At 54.9% G+C, this 17,426-nt stretch overlaps 2 protein-coding genes across 14 annotated transcripts; one reads left to right on the top strand and one right to left on the bottom strand.

Moving 5' to 3' along the window:
• PROSER3 (proline and serine rich 3) lies at positions 1–13,814 on the bottom strand. Of its 13 annotated transcripts, none has more exons than XM_055237562.2 (11): positions 13,747–13,814; positions 12,515–12,611; positions 11,996–12,198; positions 9,864–9,991; positions 9,653–9,756; positions 7,128–7,210; positions 6,888–7,030; positions 5,097–5,425; positions 3,970–4,984; positions 3,799–3,880; positions 1–3,631 (listed from the first exon to the last, which is right to left on the bottom strand). In XM_055237562.2, exons 1-11 carry the CDS (start codon positions 13,755–13,757, stop codon positions 3,490–3,492), a joined length of 2,337 nt encoding a protein of 778 aa, XP_055093537.1. In that variant the 5' UTR covers positions 13,758–13,814; the 3' UTR covers positions 1–3,489. The 13 variants fall into 13 exon arrangements, with proteins under 13 accessions (XP_055093537.1, XP_055093541.1, XP_055093550.1 ...); XM_055237566.2 differs by having other exon boundaries at positions 5,097–5,287; XM_055237575.2 differs by having other exon boundaries at positions 3,970–4,231; positions 5,097–5,287.
• Positions 13,815–14,074: 260 nt separating this feature from the next.
• Positions 14,075–17,399, top strand: HSPB6 (heat shock protein family B (small) member 6). Its single transcript, XM_055236912.2, has 3 exons — positions 14,075–15,158; positions 16,075–16,197; positions 16,286–17,399. The coding sequence occupies exons 1-3, from the start codon at positions 14,961–14,963 to the stop codon at positions 16,445–16,447; spliced, it is 483 nt and encodes a 160-aa protein (XP_055092887.1). The 5' UTR covers positions 14,075–14,960; the 3' UTR covers positions 16,448–17,399.
• Positions 17,400–17,426: the final 27 nt, after the last annotated feature.

The raw sequence follows: 17,426 nt of genomic DNA, 5'->3' as shown, positions 1-17,426 counted from the left end.
CGGGGTGACAGAGCAAGACTCCATCTCAAAAAAAAAAAAGAAAGAAAGAAAGAAAGAAAGGTTGGAAACAAATATTTACCATGTGACATACAGAAGTTACTAGAAATCCATCTTATCCCTCCGTTTTGTAAATGCAGATATCAAAACAACCCCAATCATATATTCTCCATCATTTTATTATGAAAAGTTTCTTTTCTTTTTTGAGATGGAGTCTTGCTCTGTCACCCAGGCTGGAGTGCAGTGGCGCAATCTCGGCTCACTGCAAGCTCTGCCTCCCAGATTCATGCCATTCTCCTGCCTCAGCCTTCTGAGTAGCTGGGACTACAGGTGCCCGCCACCACGCCCGGCTAATTTTTTGTATTTTTAGTAGAGACGGGGTTTCACCGTGTTAGCCAGGATGGTCTCAATCTCCTGACCTCGTGATCCACCCGCCTTGTCCTCCCAAAGTGCTGGGATTACAGGCATGAGCCACCACGCCCGGCCATGAAAAGTTTGTAAATTACAGCAAAGTTGAAAAATTTTACAGTGGACACCTGCATATCCACCATTTAGATCTTACCATGAACATTTTGCTGTATTTGCTTTATCTCACATCTACCTATTACCCTATTTATCCATCAACCCAACTCATCTCTGGATGTGTTTCAAAATAAATTGTCAACATTGGTTTATTGTTCTCTAAATATTTCAGTGTACATACTTTTCTTTTCTTTTCTTTTGAAGACAGGGTCTAGTTCTGTAGCCCAGGCTGAGTGCAGTGGCATGAGCTTAGTTCACTACAATATAGCCTTGAACTCCTGGGCTCAAGTAAACCTCCCGCCTCAGCGCCCTTCCCCACCCCTAGTAATGGGACTACAAATCGTGTGCCACCACATCTGGCTATTTATTTTTGTAGAGACAGGTCTTGCTGTGTTGCCCAGGGTAGTCTCAAACTCCTGGCCTCAAGTGATCCTCCCGCCTTGGCCTCCCAAAGAAGTGAGATTACAGGCGTATCTTTAACTGGCGTTCAATATTTTCTTTTGAGGTAAACTTTACATACAATGAAATTCGCACACTTCACTAAGTTTGATAAGTGCATACACCTGTGTAACCCAAACTCCTCCCCAGCATGGCAACTAGTTTTTTTAATGTAGCCTCTAAAGCAAGTGTCAGAGAGAAAGAGAGAGAGAGAAATTATCTTTTTTTTTTTTTTTTTTTTCACTGCAACCTCTGCCTCCTGAGTTCAAGCAATTCTCCTGCCTCAGCCTCCCGAGTAGCTGGGATTACAGGCACCCACCACCAATGCCCGGCTAATTTTTGTATTTTTAGTAGAGACATTTCACCATGTTGGCCAGGCTGGTCTTGAACCCCTGACCTCAAGTAATCTGCCCACCTGAGCCTCCCAAAGTGCTGAGATTACAGGCGTGAGCCACCATGCCCAGCTGAGAAATCATCTCTTCTAACTGAACTTTAGAAGTTAAGCTGCATCACTTCCTCTGCATTTTATCTGTTGAAGGGCCCAGTTTCAAGATGAAGGGACATAGACTCTACCTCTTGATGGCAAGTGTATCAAAGAATATCAGGTTTATAAAAACCGTAAGTTTTCCAACAGTTCAGATAGGAGGTGATGACAGCCTAGACTGAGGTGCAAGCAGTAGAAGGGGAGAAGCAGTTGAATTCTGGATAGATTTTAAAGGTGGAGGCCGGGTGCGGTGGCTCACACCTGTAATCCTAGCACTTTGGGAGGCCGAGGTGGGTGGGACACCTGAAGTTAGGAGTTTGAGACCAGCCTGGCCAACATGGTGAAACCCCGTCTCTACTAAAAATACAAAAAATTGCCAGGCATGATGGCTCATGCCCGTAATCCCAGTGCTTTGGGAGGCTGAGGCAGGAGGATCATGAGGTCCTGAGTTTGAGACCAGCCTGGCCAATATGGTGAAACTGTGTCTCTACTAAAAATACAAATATTAGCCAGGCGTGGTGGCACACGCCTGTAGTCTCAGCTACTAGGGAGACTGAGGCAGAAGAATAGCTTGAACCTGCAAGGCAGAGGTTGCAGTGAGCCGAGATCGTGCCACTGCCCTCCAGCCTGGGGGACACAGAGAGACTCTGTCTCAAACAAACAAACATACAAAATTAGCTGGGCGTGGTGGCAGGTGCCTGTAATCCCAGCTACTCAGAAGGCTGAGGCAGGAGAATCGCTTGAACCCGGGAGGTGGAGGTTGCAGTGAGCCGAGATCACGCCATTGCACTACAGCCTGGGCAACAAGAGTGACACTCCATCTCAAAACATAAAATAAAATAAAATAAAATAAAGGCAGAGATGGCAGGATTTGCTGGTTAACTGTGGGTGGAAGGGAAAGACAGAAGTCAAAGACAACTCTAAGGTTTTTGGTCTGAGCAGCAAAGGACAGAGCTGAAGAAAGTTGGGGAGGCGAGGCCCAGCACGGTGGCTCATGCCTGCAATCCCAGCACTTTGGGAGGCCGAGGCAGGTGGATCACGAGGTCAGGAGACCAAGACCATCCTGGCTAACACAGTGAAACCCCGTCTCTACTAGAAATACAAAAAAATTAGCCGGGCATGGTGACGGGCACCTGTAGTCCCAGCTACTCGGGAGGCTGAGGCAGGAGAATGGCATGAACCTGGGAGACGAAGCTTGAAGTGAGCCAAGATCACACTACGGCACTCCAGCCTGGGCGACAGAGCTAGATTCTGTCCAAAAAAAAAAAAAAAAGAAAGCTGGGGAGAGGCACGCTTAGGGGGAAAGACTGGAAACTCTGTTTAGGACCTATGGAATTCGAGATGTCTTTTAAACCCTTGGGTAGAAATGGTGATGAGGTAGGAGCCTAAGGTTTTGTGGCCAGGTCTGGGTTAGAGACAGAAATTTGAGGATTATCAGAATAGAGACGGGGTTTAGAGTCATTAAGCTAGACAAAAGCACCTATGGATGGGTGTAGATAGAGATGTCAACGCCATGGCCCTGGGTCATGCCAAAGTTGACATGCTGGGCTAGTGACGAGGCCTGACCAGAGAGGTGCAGAGAGAAGTGCTGGAAACAGGGAGAGAAAGTGCTTCAAGGAGGGAGGGGTCAGCTGCACCAGATGCTGCTGCTGCTCAAGCCGGTGTGGGCTACAGCCTGACCATCATCCAACACTCTGATGACCCTAGTAGCTTCTTCCCCGGAGGACAGTCCTTTGGTCCATTTGAGCCAGGGCTCCTGAGTGAAGTCAGATAAAGGGGGGTCCCAGTCTTGCCAGAAGTCTTGTCTGAAACTCCCTCTGCCCCAAGGAAGATATAATCAGAAAGGAGATCTTGTTTCCGTGGTCAGGAAGGGGTAGGGGGCAGGGCAGAGCCACGGGGCAGTGGAGGATGGGGGGCATTTCCGTAAATTGGCACGACCCCTTGGCCTTTCCAAACAACCCCTTTCTCACAGATAACCAGTAACCGTAAAAAAAAAAAAAAAAAAAAAAAAAAAAAAGCCTTAGTGGGTAAAATAGAATCTGTACAATTCAAAGTCGTCTGGCCTCCAGGGAAGCTCCTTCCCTTCGTAGCAGCCTCCTTGGGGACCTAGAGGGCGACCCGGCTGGAGGGGACCAAGATCCCGGGTCTTCGGCCTGGTCCAACAGGAACGATAATCGGGCGTCCGCTTCCCTGGAGAAAGGCCGGGAGAGAAGAGGCTGGGGTATGTGCTCAGGCTTAGGATCTGGGGCTGTGGACGGACTGCTGGGACAGGGGATGAGGAGGGCTGGGTGCCTAACCGGGTCTCAGAGGTCTCGGGGGCCCAGTGTCACAGACTCTGGGGATGGAGGGTCGGTCACCTTTTCTGCCGACTCAGCTCTGCCCTATGGGCTCTTAGCACCTGCAGCACGGGATCGTCCTGGAAGTCGCTGCCGTCGGAGTCTGGGCGGGGGAGGAAAGAATGAGCTCCAAGGGGCCGGGCTCCTAGGCGGCTGGCCCACCTCCAACATCCAGGAGGGCGCGGGCATCACCTTCTGCAGCCTGCAGCAGCCGGGCGGCCTGGGCGAGCAGGGCCTCCGAGGGGGCGTGGTCAGCAGCGGGCGGGGGCGGGGCCGGGGCCTCCGGAGACCCCACTTGGAAGGAAGGCGGCGAGGCCTTGACTGCGGATGCCTGCTCAGCTGGAGAGAGTGGGACCTCGAGCTGCAGGCAGGCTCCAGGGGAAGGAGTGGCTTCGCTCTTCCATATCACTGACCCCGCTGCGGGTGGCAAGGCCTTGGCTTTCAGAGACTCGGCCTTGGCCCGACACTGGGATTCGGATGGAAGGGGAGTGACCTTGGTTTGGGATTGTGTGACCTTGACTTTCGGAGATCCAGCCTTGGGTGGAGGCGGGCCCTCCAAGTGAGGAGGTGTGTCCTCCAGGCTGTCAGGGAACAGCCGAGCTGCCACTACCTGGCCCAGGACACCCCTGAGCTGAGGGCCAGGTCCCTGGCCAGCTGCAGGGACTTGCTCAGCAGCCTCTAGGCGAGGGGCTCTGCTCCTCTGAGACTTGGGCCCCAGGCTCTTAGGCTGGGCACAGCTGCTTGGCTCAGGGATGGGCAGGCCCTGGGGGACAGCTGCGGATGCCAGGGTGGAGGCTGGAGGTGCAGGGGTAGAGGCCAGGGGAGCCGGGGTGGAGGCCAGGGGTACAAGGGTGGAGGCCAGGGGAGCTGGGGTGGAGGCCAGGGGTGCAAGGGTGGAGGCCGGGGGTTCGAGGGTAGAGGCCAGGGAAGCTGAGGGCGCGAGGGTGGAGCCCAGATGTGCTAGGGTGGAGGCCTGCTGCGTGGGAGGAACAGCCCCGAGGGATACCCAAGGCCCAGATTGTGGGGCCCAGAAGAACCCCTGAGAGCTGGGGGCCCAAAAGATGTGTGGAGAGGACACTGAGGGAAAAGGAGGCCTCTCCACATAGAAGGCCTCTGGTGGACCAGGCTGGGCCACACCACTCCACAGTGGGACATGGTTAGGCTGGGTCCCCAGAGAACTGAGGGTCTCCACTGGAGCAGGAGAGGTCTGTGGACAGATAAGAGAGATCTGAGATAGAGAGAGGGTGGAGGGTCCTCAGTCCCCCTCAGACCCAGCCCCTCCTCCAGCTCCCCCCAGGCTCCTCCCTCCCTCGACTCACCAGAGTGCAGAGGGCAGGGGTCAGAGGCAGCACCCAAGCTCTGTCACCCTTGCTTCCCTGAGCCTGTTCAAGCTTCCGCCGCTGCCGCCACTGGTACAGAATGTCATCCTCTGGCCGAAGGGGTGCCTGGGAGGAGGAGGCTGGGGCTGGAGCAGGGGTGGGGGTCTGGGCCTGGGCTGGTGCTAGGGATGCTGTAGGGAGAGGTAGAGAGGAGAGGGTGGAGGCAGGGGCCAGGGAGATCAGCAACCCCATGACAGCCTGCACACACGCCCTCAAACTGTGCAGCGGGCTAATCAGACAGGCTCTCCAGATACTGTCCCAGCTTCTCTCTGGGGTGGGAAGAGGGGAAGGGGTCAAAGTCAGGGGAGCGAGCACCCCTGGGCTTCTCCATCTGTCATCATTCAAGTCTTTGTTCATTTTATATATATACATATAGTCTTGTTCTGTCACCCAGGCTGGAGGGCAGTGATGCGATCACTGCAGCCTCGACCTCCTGGGTTCAGGCGATCCTCCTGCCTTAACCTCCTGAGTAGCTGGGACAAAAGGCATGCGCCACCACACGGGGGCAATTTTTATTTTTTTGTAGAGATAGGGTCTTGCTTTGTTGCCCAAGCTGGTCTCAACTCCTGGGCTCAAGCCATCATCGTCCCACCTGGGCCTCCCAAAGTGCTGGGATTATAGGCGCGAGTCACAGTGGCTGGTTTCATTCAACAAATATTTATTGAGCTGTTCTGGACACTGGAGTTACAGCAGTGACCAGAAGACATATTCCCCGGAATCCACCCACTCCCCACCCCCTACAGCCCTCGCCCTGCTCCAGCCCCACTCACCCAACCTGGACTCTCAAGTAGCCTCCCTGGTCTCTCTCCTCTCCTCCAAATCTGTTCCCTACTCTCAGCCAGAGGGAGCCTGTGAATACCTGAGTCAGATCAGGCCTCTTGTACTTAAGAACCCTCCCTTGGCTGCACCTCTCTCCTCGTAAAAGGCGAAGGCTTTGCCTTTTACACCTGTGGTTCCCTCTGCCTGGAATGCTCTTCCTTCATGTATTGCACGGTGCATTCTTTCCTGTCCATCAGATCTTGGTCACCTTCCCGGGTTTCCCTATTGAAAACTGCAACAACCAGCTGGGCATAATGAATGGCTCATTCTTGTAACCCTAGTGCTTTGGGAAGCCAAGGGGGTGGGGGGATCACTTGAGCCCAGGAGTTCGAGATCAGCCTGAGCAACATAGTGAGACCCCCACCTCAACAAATAAAAAAATAAAAACAATTAGCTGGGCATAGTGGTGCATGCCTGTAGTCCCAGCTACTCAGGAGGCTGAGGTTGTAGGACTGCTTGAGCCCAGCAATTGGACTATGATGGCACCATTTATTTATTTATTTATTTTTGAGATGGAGTCTCTCTCTGTCACCCAGGCTGGAGTGCAATGGCACAATCTCGGCTCACTGCAACCTCTGCCTCCCAGGTTCAAGCGATTCTCCTGCCTCAGCCTCCTGAGTAGCTGACACTACAGGCATGTACCACTATGCACCACTATGTACCACGCATGGCTAATTTTTGTATTTTTAGTAGAGATTGGGTTTCACCAAGTTGGCAAGGCTGGTCTCCAACTCCTGAGCTCAGGCAATCTGCCTGCCTCCACCTCCATGCCTGACCCACCGCGCCTGGCCTTATCCCTGTTTTACAGCTGGAGAAACAAGGCCCAGAGAGGCCCAAGGTCCCATAGCTGGTCAGTGGCAGAGCTGGGATTTGCACCCAGGCTTCCCTCAGTCCTTGCCTCTCAGCCCTTACCGGGTGCCCTGGGGCCAGGGCCCTTGCTGGAGTCAGGGATGAAGGTCTCCGAGAAGGGAGAGAGGACATCGGAGCTGGTGGGGACTGAGGAAGTGCTGGCATCACTGGGGCTGAGGGAGGAGGAGGAGGAGATGGAGGCTTTGCTGCAGGGAGAAGGCAGGAGTGAGGCAATGGAGGTCTCGAGACCTGAGCCACATGGAGCTGCAGTAGGAAGGGTGATGGGGGCGGGGGTACAGTCACCTGCGTTTGAGCAGCCTGGCAGCTCTGCTCTGTAGGCTCAGCGTCTCCAGGTCCAGCAGGGATGAGTTCCATGTGTTGAGGTTCTGCAGGGTGACAGGGTCAGATGCCAGCCCCAACCCAAAGGCTGCTGGGAAAGGGGTTCTAAACAGAGGGCCTGGAATGCAGGTTGTACCGCCCTTGGTAACCTCACATGCCAGCTTAGGATCTGCTCCTCCTCCTCAGGGAGGAGAGACCCAGTTTTCCCCTTTGGATTAGCACCTTTTTTTTTCTTTTTTTTTTTGAGATGGAGTTTCGCTTGTTGCCCAGGCTGGAGTGCAATGGCATGATCTCGGCTCACAGCAACCTCCGTCTCCTGGATTCAAGCAATTCTCCTGCCTCAGCCTCCCAAGTACCTGGGATTACAGGCATGCGCCACCACGCTCAGCTAATTTTGTATTTTTAGTACAGACGAGGCTTCTCCATGTTGGTCAGGCTGGTCTCGAACTATCGACCTCAGGTGATCCACCCACCTCAGTCTCCCAAAGTGCTGGGATTACAGGCATGAGCCACTGCGCCCGGCGGATCAGCACCTTTCACGGACAAATCATGGCTGGAGTAGGATGGAGCCCACCTCCCAGATCAGATCTGACTCATAAGAGCATTCTATCCTCTGGTTCACAGTGGTTGAATCACAGTGAGCCCTGGGGCTTCTGACGGAGCAATTAGAAAAGCCCCCACTTTCCACTGGAGTCACTTGCCAGGACCATGGGAGTCTAGAGACCCCCAGGACCATCCTGGCTATTGTGAGGGGAAAGCGGACTGAGCCCAAAAAAGAGGAGCACAGAGGTGGGCGTGATGGCTCATGCCTGCAATCCCAGCAGTTTGGGAGGCCGAGGCAGGAGGATTGCTTGAGCCCAGGACTTCGAGGCCAGCCTGGACAACAAAGTAAGATCCCATCTCTACAAAAAAACCAAACAATTAGCTGGGCATGGTGGCGCATGCCTGTAGTCCCAGGTACTCAGGAGGTGAAGGTTGCAAAGTGTTCAAGGCTGCAGTGAGCCATGATTGTGCCACTGCACTCCAGCCTAAGAGTAAGACCCCATCTAATTTAAAAAAAAAAAAAAAAAGGCCGGGCACGGTGGCTCACGCCTGTAATCCTAGCACTTTGGGAGGCTGAGGCGGGTGGATCACAAGGTCAGGAGATTGAGACCATCCTGGCAAACATGGTGAAACCCCGTCTCTACTAAAAATACAAAAAAAATTAGGCGGGCCTGGTGGCGGGCGCCTGTAGTCCCAGCTACTCGGGAGGCTGGGGCAGGAGAATGGCGTGAACCCGGGAGGCGGAGCTTGCAGTGAGCCGAGATCACGCCACTGCACTCCAGCCTGGGTGACAGCGCAAGACTCCATCAAAAAAAAAAAAAAAAAGGCCAGGCTTGGTGGTTCACGCCTGTAATCCTAGCACTTTGGGAGGCTGAGGTGGGCAGATTGCCTGAGCTCAGGAGTTTGAGACAAGCCTGGGCAACTTGGTGAAATCCCATCTCTACTAAAAAAATACAAAAAAATTAGCTGGGTGTGGTGGCATGAACCTGTAGTCCCAGCTACTCGGGAGGCTGAGGCGGAAGAATTGCTTGAACCTGAGAGGCGGAGGTTGCAGTGAGCTGAGATGGCGCCACTGTACCCCAGCCTGGGTGACAGAGCGAGACTCTGTATCTAAAAAAAAAGAGCATGGAGCCCAGAGAGAGTTGGGTCTCTCCCAACATTATTCAAACACCTGGATCCAGGCATATCTGGAAACATCTACTTTTGGATTTCTCAATTACCTTAGCCAGCAAATCCTCCTTTTCTGTTTTAGCTTCCTTGAAATGGGGATCAGCTCTAATTCTTTTTTTTTGAGATGGAGTCTTGCTCTGTTGCCAGGCTGGAGTGCACTGGCGCTATGTCGGCTCACTGCAACCTCCACCTCCCGGGTTCAAGCGATTCTCCTGCTTCAGGCTTCTGAGTAGCTGGGATTACAGGTGTGCACCACCACGCCCGGCTAATTTTTGTATTTTTAGTAGAGACGGGGTTTCACCATGTTGGTCAGGCTGGTCGTGAACTCTTGACCTCGTGATCTGCCTGCCTCAGCCTCCCAAAGTACTGGGATTATAGGCGTGAGCCATGGTGCCCAGCCTTTTTTTTTTTTTTTAAATAGAGACAGGGTCTTGCTCTATTGCCCAGGCTGGAGTGCGGTGGCACGATCATAGCTCACAGCAGCCTTGAACTCCTAGGCTCAAGCCATCCTCCAGCCTCAGGCTCTCAAGTAGCTGGGATTACAGGTACATACCACCACACCTGGCTCTCTCTTTTTTTTTTTTTTAGTAGAGGCAGAATCTCACCATGTCATCCAAGCTGGTCTTGAACTCCTGGCCTCAAGCAATCCTCTCACCTTGGCCTCCCAAAGTGCTGAGATTACAGGTGTGAGCCACTGCTCCTGATCTTCTAATTCTATCCCAGGGCTGGTGTTGTCAGTTCAGGCACACAAGGGAGGGAGTGAATGGGGATATCACCTGCTTTATTTCTTGAAGGGGAGCCACAGCGTGGGATGCACTGGTCACCTTGGCCACAGTAGGAACAGCTGTATGGGGCCTTCCTTCTGGTTTGTTGGCTCCTGCTGAGAAGCCCCAGTTGAGGGTATGAGGGCCAGGAGGAGTGGCTGCTGGGGGCATTGATCAGCAAAGGTTTAGGGGTGGGAGTGGTGGATGGCACTGAAAGAGGTACCTGCTGCACTTTGACTGCTGGGGTCTGGAGAGTCAGACTGCAGCCACCAAAAGTCAGCTGGGGTTGGGGCTGCAGGCTGGCGCTCCTCTCGACTGGTGGGCTGAGCCTGGCGGAACCTCTTTATATACCTGTGAACATCAGGGGATAGGAGTGAGGAGAGCCAAATAATAATAAGAATAATCATAGCAGCCAACGTTTACCAAGCACCATGGCAGAGCCTGGTAGCTATCCCTCAATATCTGCTTTTCTTTCTTATGTAGTCACATAACTGTTTTTGAGACAGGGTCTTGCTCTGTCACCCAGGCTGGAGGGCAGTGGTGCAATCATAGCTCACTGCAGCCCCCAACTCCTGAGCTCAAGAAATCCTCTCTCCTCAGCTTCCTGAGTAGCTGGGACACAGGTGCATGCCACCACACTCGGCTAATTTTTGTATTTTTATTTATTTATTTGTAATTAATTAGTTTATTTTTTGAGATGGAGTTTTGCTGTTGTTGCCCAGGCTAGAGTGCAATGGCATGATCTTGGCTCACTGCAACCTCCGCCTCCTGGTTCAAGTGATTCTTCTGCCTCAGCCTCCCAAGTTGCTGGGATTACAGGTGTGCACCACCACGCCTGGCTAATTTAATAGAGACGGAGTTTCCCCATGTTGGTCAGGCTGGTCTCAAACTCCTGATCTCAGGTGATCCACCCACTTTGGCTTCCCAAAGTGCTGGGATTACAGGCCTGAGCTACCACAGCTCTGCCAATTTTTGTATTTTCAGTAGAAACGGTGTCTTGCCATGTTGCCCAGGCTGGTCAGGAACTCCTGGGCTTAAGGCATCCTCCCACTTTGGCTTCCCAAAGTGCTGGGATTACAGGAATGAGTCACTGTGCCCGGCCAGGAATGTAACTTTTAGCTGGGCACACAGCCGCTCTCCTATGGACTATATTTACCAGGTACCCTTGTAGCCTTGTGGCCACGTGACTAAGTTGTTGACAAACAGGGTATGAAATGTGATTTTGGAAAGCTGATGTGGTTGGAAGCCATTTTGCACCATGAAGGAAAGGGCAACAGCCTAGAGTTGGGACAGCAACAAGACAGAAGTAACCTGTGTCCCTGACACCTCAACTATGGGCTGCCACGTCATCCCTGGTGGCTTCTGCCTTGACTGCAGGTGAGGGAGGAATAAATTCTATCTTGTTTCAGCCATAATTAATTTGGGACTCTTTGTTACAGCAGCTGAACCTGTATTTTACAAATCTAAGTGGTCACTATGTGAGAAGCATTGCTAGAGATCATTAGATATAGTAACTCACTGAAAGCTCAAAACAGCCCTAGGGGATGTGTACTATTAATACACCCAGTTTAGGCCTGGCAGTGGCTCACACCTGTAATCCCAGCACTTTGGGAGGCTGAGGCAGGTGGATCACCTGAGGTCAGGAGTTTGAGACCAGCCTGGCCAACATGGTGAAAGCCCATCTCTACTAAAAATACACAAAATTAACCAGGTGTGGTGGTGGGCACCTGTAATCCCAGCTACTTGGGAGGCTGAGGCAGGAGAATCGCTTGAACCCAGGAGGGAGAGGTTGCAGTGAGCCGAGATCATGCCACTGCACTCCAACTTGGGCAACAAGAGTGAAACTCCATCAAAACAAAAACACAAAACAAAACACCCAATTTAGAGAAAAATAAACTGAGGCTGGGCATGGTATGTCCAGCCTGTAATCACAGCACTTTTTGGAGGCCAAGGTGGGAGGTTTGCTGGGCATGGTGGCATGCATCGGAATCCCAGCAACTCAGGAGGCTGAGGTGGAGGATGGCTTGAGCCCAGGAGTTTGAGGTTATAGTGAGCTGTGATTGTACCACTGACCTCCAGCCTGAGCAACAGAGCGAGACCCTGTCTCTAAACAAATAAATAAATAAATAAATAAAAAGAGATAAAGAAACAGAGGCCAAGATCATACAGAGAGTTAAATGACAGAGCTGGGATTTGAACTCAGGCAGTCTAGCACCAGAGTTCTTAACACACATAAACTGCCTGGTCCTAAAAGAGTGCTGCAGAAACAGCTCTGGCCATGATGATTATTACTGCATGCCTTCTCCCTCCCTCTAACCCAAAGCCTCCTTTTCCCCCAGGGATGCTGGTACTTACTTGGCCACCACGGAGTCCCCGCTGTCAATCAGGGTGGGTGCTGGGGAGGCCCCCATCTGTCCCTCAGTGGTGCTGGGCGGGGAAGGGGTCCCTGAACTGGATGGCCAGGACTCCTCAAACAGCTGAGGGGAGTTGGGACCTGTGGCTAGAGCCTTGGGAGCTTGTGGGATCCTGGATCTCTGAGATCTGGATGGGCTCAGGGTCTAAGATCAGGGAAGAGCACAAGAAGAAAAATGTGAGGTCTGATGGGTCATCCCTGCAGGGGAACCAAGACACAGACAAAGTCTCAGTCCAGAGGAGAGGAAACACATCCTGTAATGATAACAACCTAGTGTGATGGGGGCTCAGATGGGGAATCCAGGTGGTAGAGAGGGGACAAGGGCAGGGCCGTGGGGAGGGGAGAAGGGGCTGTCTTTTAAATCTCTCATCCCCATCTCTCATCACATGTCTTCCTACCCTCTAAAGGTCATTCTCTTGCTACTGGGCTGGCACTCAGCACTCTTTGAGGGGTGTCCTCACCCTGGGACACCAGGTCTGGCTCCGGGATGGCCAGTAGTGGCTTCGACCCAGAGGCGCATCTCCAAAGGGACTATCTTGAATGGAGAAAACTGGCAGGCTGCAAGAGGAAAGTGGGGTTCAGGCAGCACATGGTTTTGCCGCAGCCCTGGGGAGGGGGACATTAGAGGAGGGCAGAACCAGACAATTCCCATAGATTCCTGGAGGAGAGGGACTGTCATTCCCATGAAGCACCGCTGCACATTCAGGATAGCGACAGTGGAAGGGTGAGTCCTGGGAGCCCACCCCTGGAGCAGTCTTAACAGGAAGCAACTCAGAACTGGCAGCCGGTGGTTCTCAACCCTGGATCCAGTCTAGGAGGGGCTTTTCAACGTTACAGACACGCGGCTCCCATTCCAGACCAACGGAATCAGAATATCTATTAGTGGGGCTGGGCCTCCGTGTCTTTTCCGCAGCGTCCCAGGTGATTGCGAAGTGGAGTTCAGGTTAAGAACCGCGGCTCGCCGGGCATGGTGGCTCACGCCTGTAATCCCAGCACTTTGGGAGGCCGAGGCGGGTGGATCACTTGAGATCAGGAGTTCGAGACCAGCCTTACCAAGATGGCGAAACCCCGTTTCTACTAAAAATATAAAAAATTAGCCAGGCGCGTGGCAGATGCCTGTAGTCCCAGCTACTTGGGAGCCTGAGGCATGAGAATTGCTTTAACCCAGGTGGCAGAGGTTGCAGTGTGCCAAGATTGTGCCACTGCACTCCAGTCTGGGCCAACAGAGCGAGAGACTCTGTCTAAAAAAAAGAAAAAGAATCGCGGCTGGATTATATCACCGAGCATTTCCCATAAATTCTGGGGGACACGAAGGCAAAGGGTAGATGGACTACAAGCCCCAGGATCCACTGGGCTCCGCCTCCGCGAGAAAGTTCAAAGACAACGCCCAGGCGTGTCTGGGTGCCATTTCAAAATTAAGAAATTCAGATCTCAAGCCTTCCTTGGACACCTTTAGAGGAAATAATTCCTTGGGGGCCACTCAGAGAGGAACATAAGACTCTTAGGGGACCCCCAAGATGCTAAAGGCTACGGCTGGAGCGGCCAACGCTGTGGAGCACGTTGGGTGTTGTAGTTCCAGTGCTGTGGAGTCCTAGCGACTCCAGACCCTATCCAGCCCGTCCCCAGGCTGTGCTGCTCTCGCCCTTGGTCCTCCCCAGCCTCCTGCAGTCCCTGGAAGAGCGATCGGCCTCACCTGCGGTCCATCCTGCGGCTCCCTCCGCGCTTCCGGCCGCTCTGCTCCTTCACCTAACAGGCCCTGCGTGCATCTCCGTCGCTTAGCAACGCCCTATCAGCCCCGCCCCTCTCTGTGCCCGCGCTCGCAGGAAGAGAGCGGCCTCCAAGGCGACCAATGAAAGAGAGGAAACAAAAGTACCCGGAGGGAGGTGTTTCAGGATTGGCTGGGACGACTGCCTGTCCGAAAGAACGTGTTTGATTGGAGAATCTGCCGCGTGTAGCAGTAATTGGCAAGACCGTGCACCAATGGGAAGGATCTGAGGCTGGGCTTGCGGTTAAGAGGTGGTCCAAAGTACCCTCACTTGAAAGTCCCGCTTTTTAAGCGCCTTCTTGCTGCAAAAGTCCTGTCCCGACCCCGGTCTAACTACCATTCTTTCTGTTGCAGGAGCAGTGGGGCGGTTGGGGGGGCGCGCTCTGCCCCCTCTCTAACGGCTATTCCTCCATCAGTTGGGTCAATCCGTCTGTCCCGACGGTCATCTAACTTCTTTCTTGCTGCAAGAGCAGCTGGTTGCATCAGTTGCCAGGTCTGGGCTCCTGGCCGAGGTAGCGGGATCAAAATGAGCTATTTCGAGCTCCAGCGCGCGGCCCCCGGGGGGCCAGCCTGAACTGTTCATGCTCGCGCCCCCTGGCCGCTGCGCACCAGAGGCTGAGTCAGAGGCACAGAATTAGGCCCGGCCTGCCGGGGGACTGGGCCCAAGGCCTGGCTGAGGATGAGGGTAGGGAGGGCCTGTTCTATGTCCTCCTGACATCCTGGCCGGGCTACCGCATTCTCCAGGAATCTGCTCCTAAGACCTCCATCTGCGTCATCCTCAGAGCTGCCAGCGGGGAGGCAGTGGATTAAAGGGACTGGAAACTCTTCCGTGGGCCTCTTGGGCCCTGGGCCCCAATCACCGCGCTGTGCTCCCCACAACCGCAAGGCTCCGCCTCCTCAGCCTTAGTCCCCTTCTGGAAATTGGGGAATCTTCATGACACCTTCTTGACAGCATTTGCCAGGCATCCAGCAGGCGCTTAATAAATGGCCAAGTCATTGTTTGGGTTTCTAAATAAGGCTCTCCTAATGGCCGGGTCTGGCCACGGTCCCAGTGTCCCTGGGCAGCCCTCCGAGGGGCCGGCACAGTGCGCACTATAAATGGGCGGCTGCGCACGCAGGGGCACTGTAACGCGGAGGAGAGGATGGAGATCCCGGTGCCTGTGCAGCCGTCTTGGCTGCGCCGCGCCTCGGCCCCGTTGCCCGGACTTTCGGCGCCCGGACGCCTCTTTGACCAGCGCTTCGGCGAGGGGCTGCTGGAGGCCGAGCTGGCTGCGCTCTGCCCCACCACGCTGGCCCCCTACTACCTGCGCGCACCCAGCGTGGCGCTGCCCGTCGCCCAGGTGCCAGGCCTGGGGAGGGGCGAACTCGACCACTTCCATTGCCAGGGGTCTGGGGCAGCGTGGGGTGGGAACGTGTGACAGAATGTTCGTTGGCCTTGGGCGGGGTGGAGAGTCCGCAGCTCCGAAGGGCTTCCGGAGTTCCTGGGAATCTCAGAGGCCCGCTCACTGCAGCGCGTGGGAGGTCCCCGTCGCTCTTAGGTGGGGGGCGGATTGGGGGGCTCTCAGCTCTCCAGAGAATGGAAGGCCTGGGTCACTCTAAGGTGAGTCTTGCTTACTCTGAAGGAGGCTGGTGATCAGCGAAATCTGGGGAAAAGGAGGCGGGCAGACTCCTGAGGGGAAGGAATGTTCTTAGTCTCGGGGAAGAGTTGAGAGACTGTGTGCGGTGGCCTGATACCTCCAGAAGAGGAGGGGAGGGCCCTGCGACTTGAGGAAGGGTTCCTGGCCACTCTGAAGTGGGGGAAGGCTACCAGTAGCTGCCGAGGTCCCGTGATTCGAATGGGAAAGTAAGCAGAGGACCCTGGAGACGGGGGAAGGGGCATCTTGGCGAGTTTGGCGGGGCTGGGGGAGAAGGGACCCGGGGCTCTGAAGAGGGAGCTGGGGAATCAGTGCCCTGGGGGGCACGATGACTTCGGATTCGCTGACACCGAGGGAGAGCAGAGGTTCCTGACCTTGCAGGGGAAGGGAGCCTTATCACTGCGGGGGGAGAGGGCAATCCCAGATATTGCAGGGGGAGGGCGTATCCCAGTTATTCAGGGTGAAGAGGTCCTGGGTGACTCCCAGTAGGAAAGCTGACTGCTCAACTCTGGAGGCCAGAGTGAGCCGCGGCACGGAACCGACGGGGGTGGGGTCTCCCTGCGTGGGTCCCACGAGCCTGGCCCGGCCCAATGACAGTCCCGCCCGCGCCCGCTGCGCGCAGGTGCCGACGGACCCCGGCCACTTCTCGGTGCTGCTAGACGTGAAGCACTTCTCGCCGGAGGAAATTGCTGTCAAGGTGGTGGGCGAGCACGTGGAGGTGCACGCGCGCCACGAGGAGCGCCCGGTGAGCCGCGGCGGGGGGCTGGGCTGGAGCGGGTACGCGCGCCGCCAGGCCGGAGGGGCGGGGCCGCTCAAGCCTCCCTCCCCTCCAGGATGAGCACGGATTCGTCGCGCGCGAGTTCCACCGCCGCTACCGCCTGCCGCCTGGCGTGGATCCGGCTGCCGTGACGTCCGCGCTGTCCCCCGAGGGCGTCCTGTCCATCCAGGCCGCACCAGCGTCGGCCCAGGCCCCATCGCCAGCAGCAGCCAAGTAGGGGGCTGGGCCGCGCCCGCACCCCGGGAACCTTCTCAGGCTCCCTCTGTTAAAGCCGATCTGACTCCGCCCAGCCAGATGTCCCGAGTGCGCCAAGGACTGTCCTCTCACTCACTCCTGGATTCTGCCCTGACCTCCACCCTGGACACTGCCTTGATAACCTAGACCCTTCCACTGACACCCTCGCTCTCACAGCCCCTCCAGCTTTCAAACCCCACACCGACAGCTCCCTGGCTTCCAGACCCTACCAGCACTACCCTAACCCTCAGCCGACAGCCTCAGCCCCACCGACCCACTTTCTTGGCATATAGCCCCACTTAAGACCCCTCCTCTACTTCCTTCTGAGTCCTCTACAAAGACATCCGGGTACTACATTTCCATCCCTTCCCTATTTTGACACCAAATTATGGTGTAGACAGCCCTCCCCCAACCCCAGGCCAGTCAGGCACAATCCCCCTACCCCCCAAACGTCCTGGACTGCACAGACCTCCCACTCCAGACCATCCAGGCCTGGTTCCCAAGACCCGATCTTTCCCCTGCAACCAGACGTCTACAACTGCCCCCTCTGGCCCATTTTCTGCCGTGAAACCCCAGCCAGCCACACCAGACTCTGGAACCCTTTTCCGACCGCCCCAACTCTTGGACACCAGGCCAACCAGAACACCCAACACCAAACTGTACAGACTCTCCCACCCCAACCTCCCCAGACTCTGCACGGATGTCCTAGGCCCCCTCCCCAACTCTAACCAGACCCCGTCCCCCTAAGTCCCTTTGTCTTGACCCCCAAGCCTTCAACCAGATATCCTCGGCAACCCACCTCCCACTCTCCTCCTCTTCTCCTTCAAGACCCAACTGCGCACCCGCTCTGATTCCCCACAGCCTTTCTCCCTGCTACCACTCCCTTAGTCTTTCCCAGGCTTACTCTCCCAATAAATGTGCTACACCTCTGCCAACTGCTTTGTGTCTGGGCCAGGAAGGAG

This window comes from Symphalangus syndactylus, chromosome 13 (genome assembly GCF_028878055.3).
Source record: "Symphalangus syndactylus isolate Jambi chromosome 13, NHGRI_mSymSyn1-v2.1_pri, whole genome shotgun sequence".
Taxonomy (NCBI): Eukaryota; Metazoa; Chordata; class Mammalia; order Primates; family Hylobatidae; genus Symphalangus; species Symphalangus syndactylus.
This window is presented reverse-complemented; position numbering and strand designations above follow the sequence as displayed.